Raw genomic sequence first — 21,033 nt, forward strand, 5'->3', positions numbered from 1 at the left:
ATGAATGAGCTACACACCATCACTACGTTTGGTAAATATCAATGTAAATGAAAAGTAAATTTTGAATACACACTGTAAGTCATACTCTAGAAAGATTCATCAGCAAGATTCATATTCAATAATATTTAATAGTTCAATATCTACTTGGATTTACCAGGATAATTTCGTCCGAAAACTGTATGCAGACAACATTATTATATTACCAAATTTTATTATCTTCAAAAAATCATACAAACTATTTCAATGAAATACAGAAACAATGTTGGATAGCTAGATTTTTGACTAAAACAATTTATTTGTCAGGCATAATCAATTTTGGTTTTACCTTCTCTTACTCTCTTTAAGAAGCTGAAGAATATTTGTTATATATTATAAATTAATATAATTCTTCTATATATTATATATTATTATACATTTTTGGAAATAAATTTGCTCAATAAGTAAAGAATGAGAAAAGATCACACAAAAAAGATTAGGAATTAAGACTAAAAGAATTTCGAAATATAGAAAAAAATATATATGATGAAGAAATGAGACACGTATAGATAAATAAAGAAACTATTTCCTCTAGCAAATTGCACGTAATTGCGAAATGTACTGGGTAAAATCTCGAATAAAAGCAGCTTAAAGTGATCTAATTGGGAATGCCCGACTGGGAAATACCTACACTGAGCACTAAGCGATTGAAGCAGAGATGGCACTAAAAACCTTACAGTATATTTATAAAAAGAATATGTATATATAAAATATGTATACAGGTCAATATTCAAATTGAAAACAAATTCTAAATTGTTATTTGGCTAACCAAGTTAGAGTCATAGTCCAAACGTATCTTACACTCAAAGACACATAACAATATGTCAAAACTATCATTATTGATTCCAAGCTTCTGCATATGTATGCATATACGTACATATATGTATGTATGTATATAGTAGGCGATTAAATACCCTTTAGCCCATTTAAAATGAGCCCGATACGTTTGCAATACTTTGTGCTCTATCTCGCTCTGACTCACGCAATGCAATTCCCAGTAACAGAAGCTTTCACAATCGGCACAATAAGTCCCCAACGAGGTGATGTAAAATATTATGCGTAGAGTGCGCGCATTTAACAACAATGAAACAGAGGAACAAAACCAAGCAAATAAAATGCTACCAGACAAAAAAAAATAAGAACCAACAACAACGAGCAGCAGAGCACAGGCAAAATCCAAGCTCCACCCACAAAAGTGCTCAGCAGTGCAAACAAAAAGAAACAGAGAAAAAAGCAAACAAGAAAGAAAAAGCAACAACAACAAATATCTTTAAAACACCTACAAAAGGCCCAGCAGCGAGTGCTGGCTGCTACGTTGCCACCCACCAAAGAGAGCGTCCGGCTAACTTCATGTCAGCTTGCGCTGACTAAGAGAGCAATGCAAGAGAGTCAGCGCTGATGAGAGAGCAGGAGGAAGCGATAGAATGAGAGAGAGAGGGAGAGGGAGAGATGTAGCAGCAGTCGGGGTTGATGCGTAACAAAAGGATTATCAACAAGCACACAGACACACACATGCATACGCACACATACATTTCACCTGCATAGCGTAGTCCAATGAGGAAGTTGAGAGTGCGCGTAATCAGCTGACGCACGTAATCAGCTCACACACACACACACACACACACACACACACACACACACACACACACACACACACACACACACACACACACACACACACACACACACACACACACACACACACACACACACACACACACACACACACACACACACACACACACACACACACAAACACAAGCATTTGGTGGGTTCCAAAAGAATTAAGTCCAATCCTTAAGACAATTTGTGGTCTTGGGCAGACTATATGGTAGACAGAAATGCGTATTGATATTTGTAAAAATTTATTATATTATATTTATTAGTAGACATATTCATATGATATAAATGTATATATTATTAATAAATATCATATTAGTTTGTATTTACCTATGTAGAATGAATATTTACATTCATGTGTAAAATTAAAATTGCAATTCTCTTTGATACATTTATAAATTAAGAGGAAAAAATTATTTGTGAGTTTGGCAATGTTTCTTCAGCTGTTTATCTTCTTTATCTCATACGCAAAGTCCTATCATGTAATATTCTCTAAATATAGTTTAGCATTTCGAAAAATACAGTATATATAGATACCCGTTTAAGCTACTTTAAAAATATGCAGGCTACTCCCGTATAAAACGTGGCGCCAACTCGAGAAGAAAGAAATAAAGTGTATATAAGAAATAATGATTTACTTATACATATATATGTATATACAAATTGAAATGCCAGCAAACTAATTAATCTATATAAAATATTTGATATACATATACATATGTACATATATTCGAAGCAATTCGAAATTTCCCATTGAACAAGCAGCTGATCAGCTACAGCAATGCAGAGGCAGCAGAAGCAACGCCTCTAGGCGATTCGCTAGTCTCTTCGAAGAGAGCGAGAGCGAGAGCGAGAGAGAGAGAGGCACGCACAGAGTTGGAGAGTGAGAGCGCGTTTCTCACAGTTGACGAGTGTCTCATTAAGCGCTTATTCAGCAGGCGAACGCCGCGCAAGCTTCACTTGAAACTGAGCATGATTCACACTGGATCAGTCGCTTTTTGGCCAGTTTGTTGAGCAGCAGCCACAGGCCATAAGGCCAGGCCCTGCTGTCGCTCAGATATGCCTCAGCTCAGGCTGCCCTCCATCAGACTGAAAAAAGTAATAATAATTGTGAATACATAGAACCATAAAGCAGCACTCGATTGATATATGTATTTTATATATATGCATATATATATATATTTATTTACATTCATATTAGCCGTATTAAATAAGTGAAGTAAACTGGTTTCACAGCAGCCGTTTGGCTCTGACGTCGTTATCATCGCTGACGTATTTATCAATAAGTCTTCATATACGTGTCCAAGTATATACATACGTATATTATATATATTGGTATTATACGTGCATGCATATAAATAAATATGTATTTATTTAATTTTGTATGTTAATGTAAATTAATTAGGAGGCCGATTAAGACATCGGCCAACTGGGTTCGTGTTGAGTACGCTGCGTATGAGTAATATTTAAAGTTTTTTGATTTCTCATGACTAAGCATCGAGATTAGTCAGTTGCATTTCGGATCAGCTTATTTACTCAGCATCCATGACCAAAGTTTGTTTTTTATTATTTCTAAATAATTTATGCTGTACGGAAGAATTGAAAGTTATAAATATATAAATATATGCATATATTTTGACTTTTTTGGACGTCTATCGATACATAGATCTGTACGTGGCCTTTTATGGAAGTCAATATATTTAAGCTATACAATGCGAACGCTCTAGAATGAAATCTTCTTAATTGTTTCTGAATAGGTATTTTCTACAACGAGAGTTACCCAATTAGATTAGTACTTACAGTGTATTAAAACAAAACTCTTTCTCCACAAGAGTGGGGAAATATTTAAATCTCTTAAATAGAATCATGCTAAACTTTCACTTTTGCTATACGTATAGTCAGACATTCATAAGATCAGACTGAACAACTCCTATGGTCATCTTGAATAATACATTCTTATATGAATCTACGGGAAAAGAATGTTAGCTTAAATTCAACTGGTTACAGGGTACACGCAGGCCTGGCATACCCAGCTAAGCAGTTCAGCTTTTGTGTTTGGCTTTGTTGTGTGCGCCGCAACAATTTGGCTGTCAGAGGTGAGACGGCACGCATATAAAACGATCATTTGAGCATTGATTGCCACTGACAAATCACCACAGGATTGGAGCCTGAAGTCTGGGGCTTGCTTTGGCTTGGCTGGGCTTGGTCTAAGCAAAAAATGCAACACCTGGCCAGCCAGCGCATTCGATTTCGTATGTAAATTTTTGACTAATTTTCAAGCAAAAAGCAACGAAATTATACGTCAAATCCAAATCCAAGGCTTGACCTGAGCAAAATCAGGTGGCAAAGTGGCCAAAGTAGCCAGCGCTTGCCAACGGTGCCAAGGGAACTAGGGGGCCAAGGGGCTGCTCCAGGACACGGCTAATGTGTTGTCATGTGTCAGACGTGCATCAAACGCAGACAGCGAGTGGCCACAAAAAGTTGCACCAGTATCAGTCCATCTAATAAATATCGGGATGGCGTGTGCCATCGAATGCCGATCGGAAGTTTCGTGAGAAAGAGAAGCCAATCAAAGAGGAACTATGAACATTATTTAGTTTTTTAATTCATCAATGAATAATAAGTCTAAAGATTTCAGCAGGTATCTAATGCATTGAGTGTTCATTAGTTAGATCGAAATTTTTGTATGTGTTTAAATTTACTGAGTAATGAATACAAAAAAGTTTAACATTATCGACTTCTCTCGAAAAAATTGCAATCTTCAGTGCAAATATTTTTTTTAAGCAAAGATTGAATTTCACATACGGCACAGGGTATCTCCAGTCGGTCACTTTTTTCTTAAATGTGTACAAAAATTTTAGAAAAGTTAAGAATTTAAATAGGAAATATATCCTATAGCCATTCTAAATATATGTAAAATGGATGATGTAGCATTCGAAATTACATAATTCCCTCATCTAATAATCTGGAATGATCGCAAAATGATCAAACTATAGATTATACATAGAGTATACTATATGGTTTATAAACGAAGGCTCTAAACTCGAGCTTAACATAACTTTAATTGAGATAGAAAGAAAACTTCATCAAATTTAATAATGAGAGAAAAAAGAATATTGACTCGACACAGTTTTAGCTCAGGTCATTCGGGGAAGGTTTCAGCCTATTTATGCTGAACATCGAAGGTCAGGATAACTGGCCGAGAGAGTGGAGAGAGCTTCTGGTTGGTTTTATTTATTTATTTTTTTTTTTTTTTTTCTGGTGTTTCACCTGCGAGCTTTGATTAGCGGTTGCAGTTCATTGCCTTTTCAAACTGTTCGCGTTGAGTGATTGGTGATTAGTGATTAGTGTCCTCTTACTGTTGCTTTTGTTGTTGTTGTTGTTTCTGCTGTGGTTGCTGCTGCTGCTGCTGCCGGTGGTGGTGGTGGTGTTGGTGTGGCACCCACATCATTACAGCTATTTTATTAGCCTTTTGATTATTATTTTAACACCAGTTTGTGCTGTCGCTGTTGTTGGCAGCAACCGCATGCGCTTTGTGTTGTTGTTGTTGCTGCTGTTGCTGTTGCTGTTGCTGTTGCTGTTTGTCGTTGTTGTTGGTAATTACTTATTAAATATACTACAATATGCACTGCACATGCACATGCCTGCATGGCAAGTTCAATAAAATCCATACAAAAAAGTGGTACAAATTAATTTGTCGCTTGCAGTTCACTTTGATGAGCTATACCCAGTAATGAATGTGTGCACCAATGGGTATATTTGCTGAGAGGGAATGTCGAAAGGTCCTTGGAGAAAGCCGCCTTAGAGATCTCCTTAGATCTCCTTAGCCGCCTTAGCCGCCAATCCTTAGCGATTGTGTCTGTCTGGTGCTCATTTGCCTCCATTGTGGACAGATAGTTTATTTGACTACCGATAGCTCTCGATATATGCATATATGATATGCCCAACAATTAGAATTAATCGATTTTCCTCGTGGACCTCCTTTGAAAGTCAAAGTTGAAAGTATAATTTAAAGTAAATCTATATCTTATAAAATAATATAGTTTGTAATGTGATCCAATTCTCAATGAGTATAAGGGTATCTTCTAGTCAGGCATAGCCCAAAACTTTAGTTGTTATTCACTAACAGAAATTAGGCAAATTGCGAAAGTGAATATCACACTGACCCTAAAACGAGTAAGAGAAAGAGATGCAAAGCGGAAAGAGAGAGAGAGAGAGATAGAGAGAGAGAGAGAGAGAGAGAGAGAGAGAGAGAGAGAGAAAGACGTAAGTTCTATTATTGATACTACTTTCAAATTCGAATCGCGAGTGTTGAGCTTTGTGAATTGCATTTTATTGCATATTCAAATGGATTCAATCTTACGCCAGATACCGTTCGTCACTTGACTTGTGTAAGCCCCCGGCTGTAAATGCATTAATAAACAATAATGTGACGAATGATCTAAAAGGCAATATCGTAAAAACAAATGGTCAATATCGTATACTCGAAGTTTCGATGCTCTGGCACCGCTGATTCTGGCTTGAGGTTTGATCGGATGATGACTTTTAACTTTTCATTGTTAATTAACTGAGAATCGACTATATATCTCTTATATTTAATAAGTAACAGTGCCCTAGCCGTGAGTGCCCGACTAAAAGATCTCTTTAACGTCCCAAAAATGGGATGAGTTTTTGAAAATTATGTGATAAACTCGTACTGTAGAAAGTAAAAATTGTTGTTTCTATCATTTGTAGATTAGGTAACCTCATTGATATTATTATCTAATTAATATTTACTTTGCTTGCAATGAAATCAATCAGTATATTTTTAGCTGTGACTTTATTGTCAGTATATTTTTAAATGGAAACATATTAGGAGCATATTATTAGGTCTGGCACTCCATATCCAACCTCTTACATCTCTCTTACACTAAATCATTATGCCCAAAATTTGGACTGTTAATGGGCATACTAATAAGTACAAATTTTACTGCGATGTCACTTAAATGTTACCAAAAGTATTGCCCCACTTAATGTCATAATAGTCCACGTACAACGGCTGGACAACAGACTTAAATGCTCATTTGCGCTCGTGAAGTAGTTCGAGCCAATAAATTTAGATGGCCCATTGCATATCAATACTGATACAGTCATACGACGTCATGTGGGGCTTTGGGCCGACGCGTCGTAGCAGCGACGTGCTGGTGGGCAAAAACAATAGACAGCGTGTGGATGGATGAATGAATGGATGCAATGAATCATCATCAACACTACGCTGGGCAATATGACAATTTCGTGGTAACATCGTTGGTAAAAAAGGCAATGTGTGTGAGTGTGGGTGAGTTGTGCGTATCTCGTGCCGTTGCCACGCCAATGGTCGCACGTAAACCAAGCCGAACAGCTGCCCTGAACCTGAACTTGGACTTAATTAGTATGCAGAAGCGCTTGCTGCCGTAAACTGGGAACTCCAAAGATTTGCCCGCCTTGAGCTTTAATGCCCGTTTAACATAGTTGCTGACGGAAATGGAGGACCGGGCCACTGGCTCTGCTCTATGCCTAGAAGTCGACAGATTAACAATTAGCACAGGATATTGCAGGCGACCGCAAGGCCTCAGCCCATGCCCATGTCCATGCCCAAGCCCAAGTGAATGCGACTGCACTTGTTTCGGCTGATTTTCTGCCCAATCTCAATAGATAGATGCAGATGTGCATGAGCGGGGCGGGGCGTAGCTGAAAGTCGAGAGACCAACAACCAAAACCGGTATTGTGAATCATGGGGGCTTTTCGATTACGTTTTCACAGCTGGGGAAATATAAAAGCGGACGGAGGGGAGCTCGCCGATGCGCGTTTATGTTTGCACAACTTTTGGCCCGGTTCGCCGCCTGCTTTATCGCATTCGCAATCAAAGTCGAAGTCGTAGCTTTGCTTTTGCTTTAGGTTTTTTACCCACTCGACTTTAGTAGAAGCGTGCGAATTCGCCGAACTAACAACTGGCAAATGCGAAAAGTTCGCGGCGAAGGGGGAGGGGGGAGGAAGACGAAATCGATGCAACCTGACCAACTGACTGAAGGCATTTTTCAAATTGAAATGCATGCTGAAAACCGCAAGGTTCTTAACTACCTCTATTTATTGGCTTACATAATAGATACGCATGGCAGTCGCACTTCGGCCCGCCAGGACATGGGACAAAGGACTCTGCCCATTGCTCAGCGTCAGTGCTGTCAAATTGCCACACACCGGATGTGCACTGCACCCATCGACCAACCACTTGGCTCGCTGGCCGGCTGGCCGGCTAGCCGGCTAGCTGACTAGATGGCTGGCTCAGACAAGAAGCCTACAATTTGATTATCGCAATGAGAATTGCAGCATTCGGAAAAACGAGGCAAAGGCTACGGTCCAGGGACCTGTGCCCCAGCCACCAGAGCCCACAGCTCTGGAGTCCTCAACGGGCACACACACCGGACAGCAGCAAGGAACAGCAGGGAACATGCGTTTCAACGAGGGCTGCCCTTAACCTTCTCATATGCCAAGTCGAGCATCTTTAAACTGTGGATACTTATGAGTAGAACAAATACAGCTATACAGATCTGTTGAAATCTATTTATTGGTAGTATTACAGTCATTTGCTCCACAATCCTGCGTAATTTACTGGACTGACTAGAATATTCTCCAAGTGTGACGGGACGGACGGGCAGAAGGACATAGTTTGATTGCGTTAGCTTCTGCTTCCGTCTACATTTCACATAAAGTTTTGCTTACTCACGTAACAGTTGGGCAACCCTCGCATATAAGAAATCCGTAAAACGGCGTTTTGGGGCACAGAACAAAAGATTCAGTGCGTAGTCCACTTGTTGTGGCTGCTGCTCGATTCCGTTCCGTACGGTGCGGTACGGCTTGTTAGCCCCAACTTCGAATTAAGAAAGGGCCCCGCCCCCAAACCGATAGATGCTGGGGGCCTGGCAACGCGTTGCATTTGTCAACATATGTAGCTGTCTGTTTTAATGGTCAATTTCTCACTCTAAATGGCTTGATGCCAGCCCAACCAGGCACGGCTCGGTAGCAGGTCCCAGGTCCCAGGTCCCAGGTCCCAGGTCCCAGGGCCCAGGGCCCAGCTCACAGCCGCGTCCTAGGTATTATGCCTCTGTAGCTGGTGCCACTTTGCACCCTTTTGCATGGCATTGCTAAGGGTTGTCCGACTAACCCACTTCATTTGTATTATGCCCATATAATTATGACATTTAGAAGTGTGAACATTTTTAGGCCTTGCATGGATTTACATATGTATGTGGTAGACGGAGTATGCGAGGCCCACGTATATAGGATTAGCTAAACGAAATCTTTGAGAACTAACTGGCTTAGGGCATTAGACAGTCGGTGTTTGGACTCAATTCACAGGAAACTACGGCAGACAAGAAAATGCGTACGGAAAACATTTTGCGGCCTGTGCCTGGCCCACGTTGCTTCACTGACTCCCTGCACTGTCTCAGTTGGAGTCTCAGGCTCCGGCCCTGGCTCTGGCTCTGGGTCTGACTCTGTTCGGGTGTTGTAGCAACATTTGGTGACTTCTGCCAGTGGCCGACGGCCAATGGCCGGAAGTGCAACAGTATGCAGGGTGGTCGTGGGAAGTAGTTAGACCGCTGGGATACAGCATGGAAGACGTTGGAGTTGGAGTTCAAGCTCTAACTCAGATCCGAGCATGTATTCTTCCTCTAATGGCACCAAATCATTTACAGATGTCGCAACATTTTGCATAAAAATGTCATACGAGAGCGTCACATGGAATCCCAATGCCAATGCCCAGGCCAATGGAGTCAGCCGGCTGTTGCTCCGATGGTACGGCGGTCCACTTCCATCCCTCTCCACAATGGCGGCAACTTAAACGCCTCTTCCAGCCAGGAAATGCATTTTCATTTAGCAGCGGAAGTACCTGCAAATGAGCTTTTAGTTTTTGTCTACTAGCCGCCGAGGCTGCAATTTGCCAGCGCATCCAAATGCAACCAATTTGCGCACCGATGCTACGGCCACGGCTGCTGCTGCTGCTGCTGCTGCTGCTGCCCCACCTGTTGCGATTGGCCAACAGGCAGAGTCTGGATGAATTAGCATTAGTCGACGCTGCAATTTAAGCTTTGCTATTTTTACGGTGTGCGTACGCAAAATTAGAATTTTAATCAAATTACCTAGAATTGGGAATTAGTTAGCTCGGTTAGCCTCTGACAAGTTGCCGTCAATCATCCATTTTCCCACTCTCTCTCTACAAGTCCACCCCATCCTCACCACACAGCCCCCCACCCACACGTAAGCTTGATTAACATATGCGGGCAATGCAATACATGTGCATGTGTAAGCGCATGAGTGTGTGTGTGAGTGGGCTTCGATATGGCACACTTAGTAATTTATACAACAAAGAAATCCCTATTTTGGTACATCAAGTTGATTCATTTCGTGCTTACAACCGCACCATAAAGTCATTTTTAATTTATTTATATAAACGCAGCAGAGCTGATTTACTACACCTACGCAACCCTTCCACTGCCCTGCCCCGCCCCTATTGAACTCACGCCACATAATCGAAGCTCGAAACTTGTAAATTGTTAAGTAAATAATGTAAATTTCATTATACGCCCAAAAAGTCATAACCAAGAGCTATCAAATAATATATGATATAATATATTGACCAAAGATAACACTGATCAGTGATAATACTCACATATATATTCACATAATTATTATGGGCTTATCGTAACCTAACTAATTAATACTTTTAATATATGTTTTTATAACTATTTAATGCTTATATATATATTATATACCAATTAGCCTACTAAACGCATTAGATTTTGTATTTAATGTGCTCCCGAATTGGGAGAACCGTATTGAACTTTCTAACTCGGGGTGCTTGTCTCACTGGATTGGTCATCTTTGGCCATCAGCCAGCAGCCAGCAGCCTTGCCCTGCTCGCCTCTACCGCCGGCCCTTTCCCAGCTCATCAGCATCGCCAGCCCGCTTAAAGTAGACGAAGAGAATCCCGCTGCGCGTCTGCCATCAGTGGAGACGATTTACAAATGGCCATAACGAGTAAATATGTCAACTGCAGGTGACCCCAAAAACAACGGCGGCAGCAGCAGCAGCAGCAGCAGCAGCAACAGCAGAAGCTGCAACTAAGAGCAAATCAAGGTCTAGCAGGCGCATAGGTTTGATTGGTCAATACCCTGTAGTCGAGTTAAAGCAAGTCTATAATAGGGATTTAATGTAGCTAGTAGCTACCCCATATTCCTTGCATATCTATACACAGGGTATAAAGTGGCCTAGGGTAAATGCATTCCTTGCCTTAGACTAGATGCGAGTGCACCACGAAAGCATGATATTATAGACTACGCGATACTCTCTACTCTGTTCCTTGTATAGCCAATATGGGGAGGTATATGTATAAGTATATTTTGTTTTATCATAGTCCAGCAAAGAGCTTATACATTCTTGATGGTATTATGAATACCATATCATTATTCAAGTATTCAAATATAGAGGGCTTTATTCATCATAAAATGTCTAGGTTCAACTAGTGAGGAGAAACTTAATATTCCAGTGAACCAATACACTCCATATGTAATACATACTACAGAGAACGCCAAATTCAGTTATTAAACAACAAATGAAATAGTACAATATCTGATAGGCACGTGAGTAGGAGAGACTAAATGACAGATCTGTATAGGACACCCTTGAAATAAGTCGAGACTTTATATTTGAAATAAAATAGAACTACAATTAGATGTACACATGTATTAGGGAACTCTCCTATTCCTCTGCGCGCTTAACCTAAATTCGTCATACCCATTTGGGGAAATACAGCCGAGAGTAGCCAACAACAACGGCACCAGTGAAAAAACGCGTGGAGGGTGCTGCGGAGGGCGGGATGGGGTCGGTGTCTTCCACAGGCTGTTTGGGCGGACAGCGATGCATGTGTTTCCGGTTGCACTCAGCGGCAAACGGTTTCCAGTGTAAATTGGTCAACTAAATTATGCAACATCAGTTGCACCAGTAGTCAAGCTGTCAGTTTAACAGCCCCCGCCTCCACCCCAGCCCCAGAGCCCAGATCTATAAAGTGCACAGCATCCAATGCAACAGCAACAGCTGAGTGAAATTTGCATTTTATAAAATTTTAAAGTAACAATCCATGTGTGTGTGTGTGTGACTCCGTTTGCTAACTTTTTATTATGTTGACCAAATGGAGCACCAAAAGGTTTTAACCATAACCTGACCCATTTGTATTAAAATATTAATTTTTACAAATTTATTTTTAAATATTTTTTGCCTCTTAAAACCTTTTAAAATTACCTTAAAATTGCATTCAATTAATTAATTAATTGTAAAAATATATCTATATAAACTCTACAACAGCAGTAATCCTTTAATATACAAATGTAGGTAGTATAAGAAATTATCCTATAGCAACGTCATATGAGACGTAAATATCGTAAAATTTTTATATATCCAATATTATTTTTATCTAAACTCTTTATTGCTGTGTATACTTGTTTACATAGGAAATCCCCCAAAGTTTATAATCAAATCATATATCCTATGAGAGCGAAATCGTTCAATAAGTTGTCTTGACTATCCTCATTAAGATTTCATTTCATGGAAAGAGGGGAGGGGTAGATTTTCAGCAGGTATCCCAGATATTATAAATGAATCTATGTATATGTTAAAATTTGAAGACTCTCATCATCAATCATAGTCATTTGTTTTTTTTTTTTATACCCTGAACCCATTGAAAATGGGAAATCAGGGTATAATGGTTTTGTTAAAAGTATGTAACAGGCAGAAGGAGGCGTGGCAGACCCCACAAAGTATATATATTCTTGATCAGGGCGACAAGCTGAGTCGATTTAGCCCTGTCCGTCTGTCTGTCCGTCCGTCCGTCCGTCCGTCCGTCCCTCCGTCCGTCCGTCCGTCCGTCCGTATGTATGAACGCGTCGATCTCAGAAGATATAAGAGCTAGAGACTTAAACTTTTTTTTTTAAATGTCCGTACATATCACGCGCTTATCGAGTTTATCACTAAAAAACGATAACTCATTCCGATACTTTTTTATCGATAAAAAACCTTATCGAAGATCACTTAAAAAATTATATCTCCTACATCTTTCAAGCTAGAGTCTCCAAATTTAAAATGTATTATAAGATGTATTTTATACAATTTCGGTTTTTGTTAAAATTTACCCCCCACCCCTAAATCCACCCCCTCACCCTCATCTTTGTAAAATTCGTATATCAAATACTAGAGACTTGTAATTCGGTATACACATACATTTTAACATTATGATTACGTTTCATTACGATCGTACGTCTAGAAATTAAATTATTCAACAAATAAGTTGTCATTATATTGCCAACACTGCAGCGCAACCCAAGCGCAATCGCCTGTATATGTGAGTGTGTGTATATGCGTGTGTTTGTTTGTATGCGTGTGTGTGCGTGTGTTTGTTTGTATGCGTGTGTGTGTTTGCTAATTATTATTGAAATATCAGTTGCTTGTAGGGTTCAGGGGATCTCGTAGTCGAGCTGTCTCGACTAGAGCTTTCTTACTTGTTTTTTTTTTTTTTTTATGAAAACCATTTATTGATAGGGGTTTCATTCATTACATAGTTTTCCATTTGAGGCCTCTAAGTATACACCTAGTACTTTGTGTACAATTTTAAAATACTTTTTAGAATCGGGCCCTCCAAAGAATTCTCTAAATGATTCATTCACCCATTTGGCTAATTGCTTCCATATAAACTTCGATTTTTGCAACGCTTGCGACATGGTTAAGCAGACATATAGACGCGGTTAGAATGAATCAGCACTACATACACTATATACATACACATATATTAGTGATTAGGTTTATTCTTTGATATCGGCAACATACCCTGTATATTCGCATTGTTCCTTTTCAGTCCATGTTAGGCTAAAAGAATTCGTAATTCGTAATATCGTAATATATTTATAAATTATACCTGGATTTATTCCATTTTAAATTATTATTAATCTAATTACAATTGTACGCAATAAAGGCCTTGAGCAAGAATCTAGCCAAATGGGACAGCTGCAGCGTGGGCGTGGCACTTTTGTTGTTCATCTTCAGTGGCTGAATGGCATCGAGAGGTGGGTGGCTCCGCGGCTGGGTGGTTGAGTGGTGCGCTTTTTGAATGCTTCATAAAGCCAGAAACATATGTTCGTGGTCTTTATTTGGTGGTCAGCCGTGTGCTGGCCTCTTTAACCGCTGCATGTTTGTCACTTGCGACCACGATGCCCGTTTCCGTTGGCCAGTCGCCATTTTTTATTGCTTCGGTTGATGCTGCTGTCGCTGTTGTTGTTTTTGTTGTAGTTGCTGCTGCTACTGCTGTTGCCGTTGCTGTTGTTGTTGTTGTTGTTGTTTGCTAGTTACACGGAGCTGTAAAATGTGTGGCAATTGATTGGCCATGGCCAGCGGGCGGAATGTACGTGATTTAGCGAGGCAGCGACTACCGAAAAGTGCATTTGCAGATTGCCTCTGTCTGGATGGATGGAACAAATAATGGGAAAGCATAATGCAAAAACAGGAAATAAATTATTCTGCCTGCTCTCGATATGTACATATGTATGTATGTATATAGGTATGTGTGTGTGTGTGTGTGTGTGTGTGTGTGTGTGTGTCTGTATGCATTCCGAGTGGAGTCCCCCAGCCCATCATATCTATGGGCCTGACCCTAAGCCAAAGCTAAAGCCAAAGCCAAAGCAAAAGACAGAAGCAGTCCGTGTAATAACAACAATCAGCAACATTTTCCTGCTGCTGCTGCTGCTCGATGATGATGATGATGATGATGATGACGATAATCTGATAAACATGAATCAAAATCTTAATGATTACAGTAGTGAACATAAATGTGATATCGTATGAATATACATATGTACATATCTAAAAGTGTACGTACACTGCTAGTCCATAATACCTCTAAATCTTTAAAATATATAAAATATCTTCTGAATCTGGCAAAACTTGAAAATGAGTGTGTCTAATCTATGTATGTATGAATATGTATTAGTATGTATGTTTGTATTTTTACCAAAAACTACCTAACAACTGGTTTTTGATTTTCTCCTTTTTCAAATATCCGTTTACCAACGTTTACTCAATTAGGCATAGATATGTGCATTTATGTATATTTATAATGTTTTTTTTTATCTTACTTAAATAATTTTGTATTATCTAAGTAGAACTTAAAATAAAAAATAAAAACCATTCTAACTTGATTTTGTTGAGCAGTGTCATCCTAATGATCATTGCTGAATTGTCTGGGCTAATTTTGTTTGATTTTGATCGAATTAGCGTAAAATTGAGCGTTCGGCAACTTTAGGTAGTCCACGGGTCGCGCTCAGTTGGCGAAGGTGATGGCCCGGGGATAATCCTGGCCCCGGCAGCCCGGCAGCCCGGGAGCCCGGGAACGGGAACGTGCGCTGGTTTGTCAAAGCCGAAGTTCAGATTGCACTGGCCGCGTGCGTTGCATTAAGAGGCGTTGCAGCAGATGATGATTTGCATGGCCATCAACATGTTTGCTGGCTGACGTTGGCAATCCGATCTGGCGCGTAATTGGCCAAGTTATTATGCGCTTTCTGCTTGCTCCTTTGCCAAATTGATTTTGCTTCGTGCCTCATCAGCAGCGACAATTGCCCTGGCCCTGGCAAGATCATCATGCTGCCGCTGCGCTGCCGTTGTTGCTACACACGTAGCCTCAATGCCTCAGGTTTCGCATCGAAACTTCTTTGGACTTTGCCATTTTAATGCTGCAGCCGCTGCCGTTGCTGCTGCTGCTGCTGCTACTGATGTTTTTTGCGGTTTCACACTTTGGTTAAGGTTCCATGCCCTTCGCACTCAGGAGCCAATGGGCAATGGGTCAAACCAGCAGCGATACGTCTTGCTAGCCATACTAACGACGGCTGTTCCAGTTGTTTGGTTTAATTTATTAATGTGAAGAGCACACACAAAAAAAAAGGTAGGTTGTATAAAACTATTACAAATATGTTGGTTGGGCAGTCGAACTCAACTGCTTACATAGATCATCTTAATCTGATATCTTATCTACTTAATGTACTTGTCCATAAACTTTTTGTGGAAGTCCGAGCGCAGGGCGTCGTTAACGAAATGAGTTTTCTTTTCTGGTGCCGAGCGTGCGCAGTTTTTGAAGACAACATCGTCGTCCCAACGACGCTTTATTTTCAGATCGCCGCCATTGCCGGAAGTACGTCCAGCAGCTGATGCGGCTGTGCCGGGCTCATAGTTAATTAGTGGATTGCCCGATAGAATGTTCTCCATGCGAATGCGTTCGTCCTCCTGTTTCTTTTCAGCTTCACGGCGTGCCGTCTCTTGCAAGCGTTCCTGTTTGATCTTCTGCAACTCGGCTAGCAGCGCCGCATCATCATCGTCCGAATCGCTTTCGGACTCCGAGCTGTCATTGTCCAGTGGCTCATCTGCATCGAGATTGGCAGCATGTTGTTGCTGCTGCTGCTGATGTAGCTGCTGCTGCGACAGACTGTCTAATTTGGTACGTTTGCTTGCGCCGCTTCCACTAGCGTTGTTCGCCTCAATAGCTTTGCGCACAATGGAGGGCAGCGCCTTGCTCGAGCTGTTGCCAGAACGCAAATCGCGCTCGCGTTCCTCGAGCTCCTTGCGAAAATCACGATTGCGTATCTCCTCGCTGGTTCCTTGGCCAATTTCTCTGCAAGTGTTGATATAACGTTTACAAAATGTGGAAAATGTTTATACTTATGTACATACATACATATATGTATATGAATGTGTACATATACGTACCTGTATTTAAGTTTGGTATGCCCAGGCAAATCGCGACTCGAATACTGTTTGCTGAGTGCGCTCAAATCTTTTTCACCACGTCCAGAGCCACCGCGCGCTGGATCAAATGTTGGACGCGCTGCTGTAGTCATTTTAAATCTCTAAATTTTTCAAAGAAAAACAAACTTTATTTAAAACAATTCTAGTTCAGTGAATTCTATCAATTTGTGCCTATTTTGATGCGTATCAGCTGCTTTAGTGTTGAGTTTCGATAACTATACTGGCTGAGTGACCTATCGATGGGCTGACTGACCTGACGAGATTTCCAGTTGACGTTAGATACAAATAGACAGCCTAATTTTTTAGTATTTTAATGACAGATACAAAATTTTATATAGAATCACTAATCATATGCGTTCTATGGTTAATTTTATAACGTCTTTTGGTGAAAAGCATTACGAATAATCGAAACCAAAACTATCGATAGCTAACTAAGCGGCAGCTCCTTTATCCAGCGTTGCCAGAAACTTATGCGAAACCACGCGAAATTCCACAAAACAAGTAAACATGCCACTGGAGCCCCAGCGGTATAAATACTATAAAACACAATTGGGCGATTCATTGCAGAGCGCCACAGCTCTCATTCGTCATTATTACACCACATTGGGCTCCCAAACATCACAGCTAATCGTCCAAGCAAATCGCATTTGGGAACTGAGTCAACGGCACCGTTTGCTTGCTGGGTAAAGATGCCGCTTGTCTACCTTTGCGTACTAATTAACATTAAATTCCCTTAGCATAAAGGAGGCTGCTGCCGCCACCCTGCTCTCAGCTTGCCATGACGCCTACCAGCCCATCTACCACAGCATGTTAGTTCTGAACCCTTAATAATGCTAAGAAAAAGCCAAACTGTTATAGTTAATATATTTTCAGAAAGCAGCTACAGGAAGCAGTTTTTGAGATCTCTATTCATGTGACAGACTTCGAACGTGAATACCAAGCTCTGCAATCTGAGCTCGGCCAGGTGGACGAGCTGCGCTGTTGTTCACTAGCCAAATGCAACGCTTGGTTAGCACAAACATTGAGAGTATTACAAACGCAGGTCAAGTTCTTGGAGTTGGATTCACGTGCCCTACTGCCTGGGCTCGTCGATAGCACAGCAGTCAAACAGTTTCAACGCGATCTTGAGGTGACTGCACACTACAAAGCTAGTATTTACTTGGGGTTGGCTGAAGCCGATCGACGTTCTGAGCTTTTGCCTCCGATTAATTGAAGGACGACTAACCGGCACTACACAATTTATTTAAACAAAATAAACGTCTATTAGTTATAATTTCATACATTCTATCGTCTCCAACAAATCAATTTCTATGCTGATTCGCGTCGTCGTTTCCTGCTCCTTGTCGCGGCTCGATGATGGTCACAAGATCACAAAACAAAAACAAAAAAAAATATAAGCAATACAGCATTGGATTGTTTTTTTAAGCACTGCAATACTTGAAATTTATTTAAAACATTTGTAATTTGGTGTTGTGTGATTCTGTCTGTATGTTGTTTATGGTTTTCATATCATAATCCTCCTCCAAGAAATTGCCAAATGCAAAACAACACCTAAAACTAGAATGAAAAATCGGTCAACTTAATACCAATGTTTACTATTTAAGCGATTCATTGGGTATCCAGCTTTACTCACATTCCAAACAAATCCCAAGCGTGTTGCACTCTTAGCGTAGACGTCTTGCTTCACGTTCAGATTCGAGCAGCGTCAAGATATCACCCTCACGGACGGGACCCTTCACGTTACGGATGATTTGACGGTTCTGTTCTCCAAGGAACTCCACTTTGACTTGGGTACACTGGCCCTGGGAGCCGGTGCGGCCGAGAACTTTCATGACGCGAGCCCAAACAACTGGTTTGTCCATGTTTTCTGTGTAATTTAAGTGAGCTTCTTTAGAGAATTCACGTGCGAGTTGCGCTTCAATTGACAGACGCAAGCGAAAAGGAAGTTGGCTGCTTCTCGTTTTGACAACGTAAAGGTGGCTGCGCTAAGCCACAGCGTTGCTTTGATAAGACTGGCATTGTCCAATTGTCAAATTGTGTATATTTGCCTTCTGTTCCTTAATGGGCTGTTCACGCAGCTAATAAATATTTTATTCAAATAAAACAATTAGTATAATCTCACATTTTGCGACATAAATAAAAAAAATACTCAATTTGGACATTTGACAGATTGCCTTTTTTAACAGTGATGCCACTAACCACAGTATTGTCAAGCAACGAAATGAAGAAAAAATTTGAATTAAAAACTAGGAACGACAGTTAGACAGTAGCATATATTTAAATTTCAAGAGGCAAGTTTAATTAATAAAGTATAAACAAATAACATTTAAGTGGGTATTTGCACTGCTTCCCAACACTTTGTGAATAACTATGGCAACTCTAAGCTGTCATTTGACGCGGCACCACGTAGACATTTGACAAGTGAAAGTCGGCACAATTCGTGTTACTTCGGCTGCGCGTATTGTTGCTGTTCCCCCATTCGGTTAGTTTCGCTCATACGCGTCGGCTGCTAGTTGCTCAACGGTGCGATTTCATTGCTGTCTTTATTTTTTTTTCGTACATTCAAAACCCATCAGTGAAAGACATCAAATTCAATCAAAATGAAGAACCTAATGTTCTTTCTGCTGCTCGTTTTGCCCACCATCATTTGCACGTTCAATGCCCGTAAGTATTGCATTTAATTGATGTATTTGCCGACAGCAGCAGCAAAGGAGGTGGCCGCGGCAGCGGCAGCTACGTGGCATTTGACTACGGCCATTTGATAAGTTGAGGAAGAGTAGATAAAGCGTTTTTAATGCACTTTTTACGAAATTTGCATATTTCCTCCTTTATTCTACGTATTGTGGCTACAACTGCTGCTGCTGTTCCTGCCAGCGAGAGAAAAGTGTTGAGTTGGCACCGCTTAAATGGCTCGGTCTTACTCTCATTCATGTTGTGTTTTCGTATATTGCAATGCTGTTTTTGTTGTTGTTGTTGCAGCAAACAAACTTGGTGCCTATGCAGCCGAGTCTGTTGAGGACGATCTAGTGGATGTGGAGAGCGAAGAGGGCGCCGTGACTGGTGAGGATGCTGATACGGAAGATGACGCGGATAGCGGCAGCACCAGTACCTCACCCAATGCGGATACCTATCTGTTGTTCACGAAGCCACTGCACACACCTGGCCAGCAGCTGGATCTGCCCGGTGGCAAGCCTGTCGAGTTCCTAATTGGTTTCACCAACAACGGCAAGGAAGAGTTTATTATTGAGTCTGTGGAGGCGTCTTTCCGCTACCCCATGGACTACAACTACTTCATCCAGAACTTCTCCGCAGTGGCGTATAACCGCGAGGTGAAGCCAGGCATCGAGTCGACCGTCTCCTACACATTCATGCCATCCGATCAGTTCGCTGGCCGTCCCTTTGGGCTGAACATTGCTTTAGCCTACCGCGACGCCAACGGCATCCAATACAACGAAGCTGTCTTCAATGAGACTGTGCTGATCTCTGAGGTGGACGAGGGCTTGGACGGCGAGACTTTCTTCCTGTACGTTCTGCTCGCTGGCATCGTGGTCTTGCTGCTGGTTATCGGCCAACAGTACCTGCTGGGCAGTTCCGGCAAGCGCAAGCGTGCTGCCGCCAAGAAGGTCATCGAGACCGGCACTGCCAACGACAGCAACATCGACTACGACTGGGTGCCCCAGGAGACACTCCGTGCGTTACGTAAGTGTCGCATCTAGATATATGCCTTATACAACATGTAGCTTATATTCTCACTATGCTCCCTCCACACAGAGAAATCTCCGCCCAAGTCGAAGACGCCGAAAACATCGCCCAAGCCAGGCAAGCAGGCCAGTCCCAAGGCAAACCAACAGAGCCCCAAGCAGCGCAAGGTGAAACGCTCCGCGGGCGACGACTAAAGACTGCACAGCCTGCTAAGCTACATCTACACACAACACACACCCACACATACACATACACGCATACATTCATAGAAGAACACCCTCAACATCTGCTTGCAGTCTAATATTATGTTTAATACTTTTTTTTGTCGGTCAATTGCTATTGACAATGTAGAGATTGTTAGTGTTTAACTCGCAAAGTACGACGAGGTGACAGCTAGGGACCGTGCTGATCCAATTTCCAATGATTCTAAAAGTTAGTGAATTGGTTTTTTATTGCAATTTACTTTATTTTTTCAATTCGAACTGCCACTGCTCCATAACATACTCTTTATAAAAAAAAGGTCCTAACTTTATGCCGCGCCGTATAATTGTCTTCGTTTGTTGAAGATCCCTGGACGCGTGCGAAAAAACTTTCAATTATCAATTATGCGATAAATGAAATAGGCATTATTATTTTCTTGCGTTAAATGAGAAGTCAATGTTTATTGAACTTTTGTCTGTCTATGAGCAGAGCACAACAAGCGTAAAGCGGAGCTTTTCCCAAAAACAAATAAAAGAAAAATGTGAGAAGTTATAAATAAATTAAATGTACTTTGAATCTGTTGTTTTATTTGTCACAAGCCTTGAACACCTAACGGACAAT

At 41.1% G+C, this 21,033-nt stretch overlaps 4 protein-coding genes and 1 long non-coding RNA gene across 6 annotated transcripts in view; 2 read left to right on the plus strand and 3 right to left on the minus strand.

The window, feature by feature from the left end:
- The window catches only part of LOC149090799 (uncharacterized), a 168,342-nt gene that overhangs the window by 59,193 nt on the left and 88,116 nt on the right, over positions 1-21,033 (minus strand). The gene's annotated exons all lie outside the window — the stretch shown is intronic.
- c12.1 (spliceosome-associated protein CWC15) lies at positions 15,600-16,741 on the minus strand. Its single transcript, XM_018107296.3, has 2 exons — positions 16,471-16,741; positions 15,600-16,375 (listed from the first exon to the last, which is right to left on the minus strand). The coding sequence occupies exons 1-2, from the start codon at positions 16,599-16,601 to the stop codon at positions 15,739-15,741; spliced, it is 768 nt and encodes a 255-aa protein (XP_017962785.1). The 5' UTR covers positions 16,602-16,741; the 3' UTR covers positions 15,600-15,738.
- LOC108655535 (uncharacterized) lies at positions 16,878-17,952 on the plus strand. The gene is made up of 3 exons (XM_018107297.3): positions 16,878-17,192; positions 17,247-17,318; positions 17,383-17,952. The coding sequence occupies exons 1-3, from the start codon at positions 17,017-17,019 to the stop codon at positions 17,720-17,722; spliced, it is 588 nt and encodes a 195-aa protein (XP_017962786.1). The 5' UTR covers positions 16,878-17,016; the 3' UTR covers positions 17,723-17,952.
- RpS28b (Ribosomal protein S28b) lies at positions 17,926-18,469 on the minus strand. 2 transcript variants are annotated; one of them, XM_089263182.1, is made up of 2 exons: positions 18,143-18,469; positions 17,926-18,066 (listed from the first exon to the last, which is right to left on the minus strand). In XM_089263182.1, the coding sequence occupies exon 1, from the start codon at positions 18,369-18,371 to the stop codon at positions 18,174-18,176; it is 198 nt and encodes a 65-aa protein (XP_089119308.1). In that variant the 5' UTR covers positions 18,372-18,469; the 3' UTR covers positions 17,926-18,066; positions 18,143-18,173. The 2 variants fall into 2 exon arrangements, with proteins under 2 accessions (XP_089119308.1, XP_017962789.1); XM_018107300.3 differs by having other exon boundaries at positions 17,926-18,060; positions 18,143-18,467.
- l(1)G0320 (signal sequence receptor subunit 1 l(1)G0320) lies at positions 18,918-20,988 on the plus strand. The gene is made up of 3 exons (XM_018107295.3): positions 18,918-19,173; positions 19,489-20,208; positions 20,281-20,988. The coding sequence occupies exons 1-3, from the start codon at positions 19,110-19,112 to the stop codon at positions 20,403-20,405; spliced, it is 909 nt and encodes a 302-aa protein (XP_017962784.1). The 5' UTR covers positions 18,918-19,109; the 3' UTR covers positions 20,406-20,988.

Source organism: Drosophila navojoa, chromosome X, assembly GCF_054131105.1.
Source record: "Drosophila navojoa isolate 15081-1374.11 chromosome X, UAZ_NAV_1.0, whole genome shotgun sequence".
Lineage (NCBI taxonomy): Eukaryota > Metazoa > Arthropoda > Insecta > Diptera > Drosophilidae > Drosophila > Drosophila navojoa.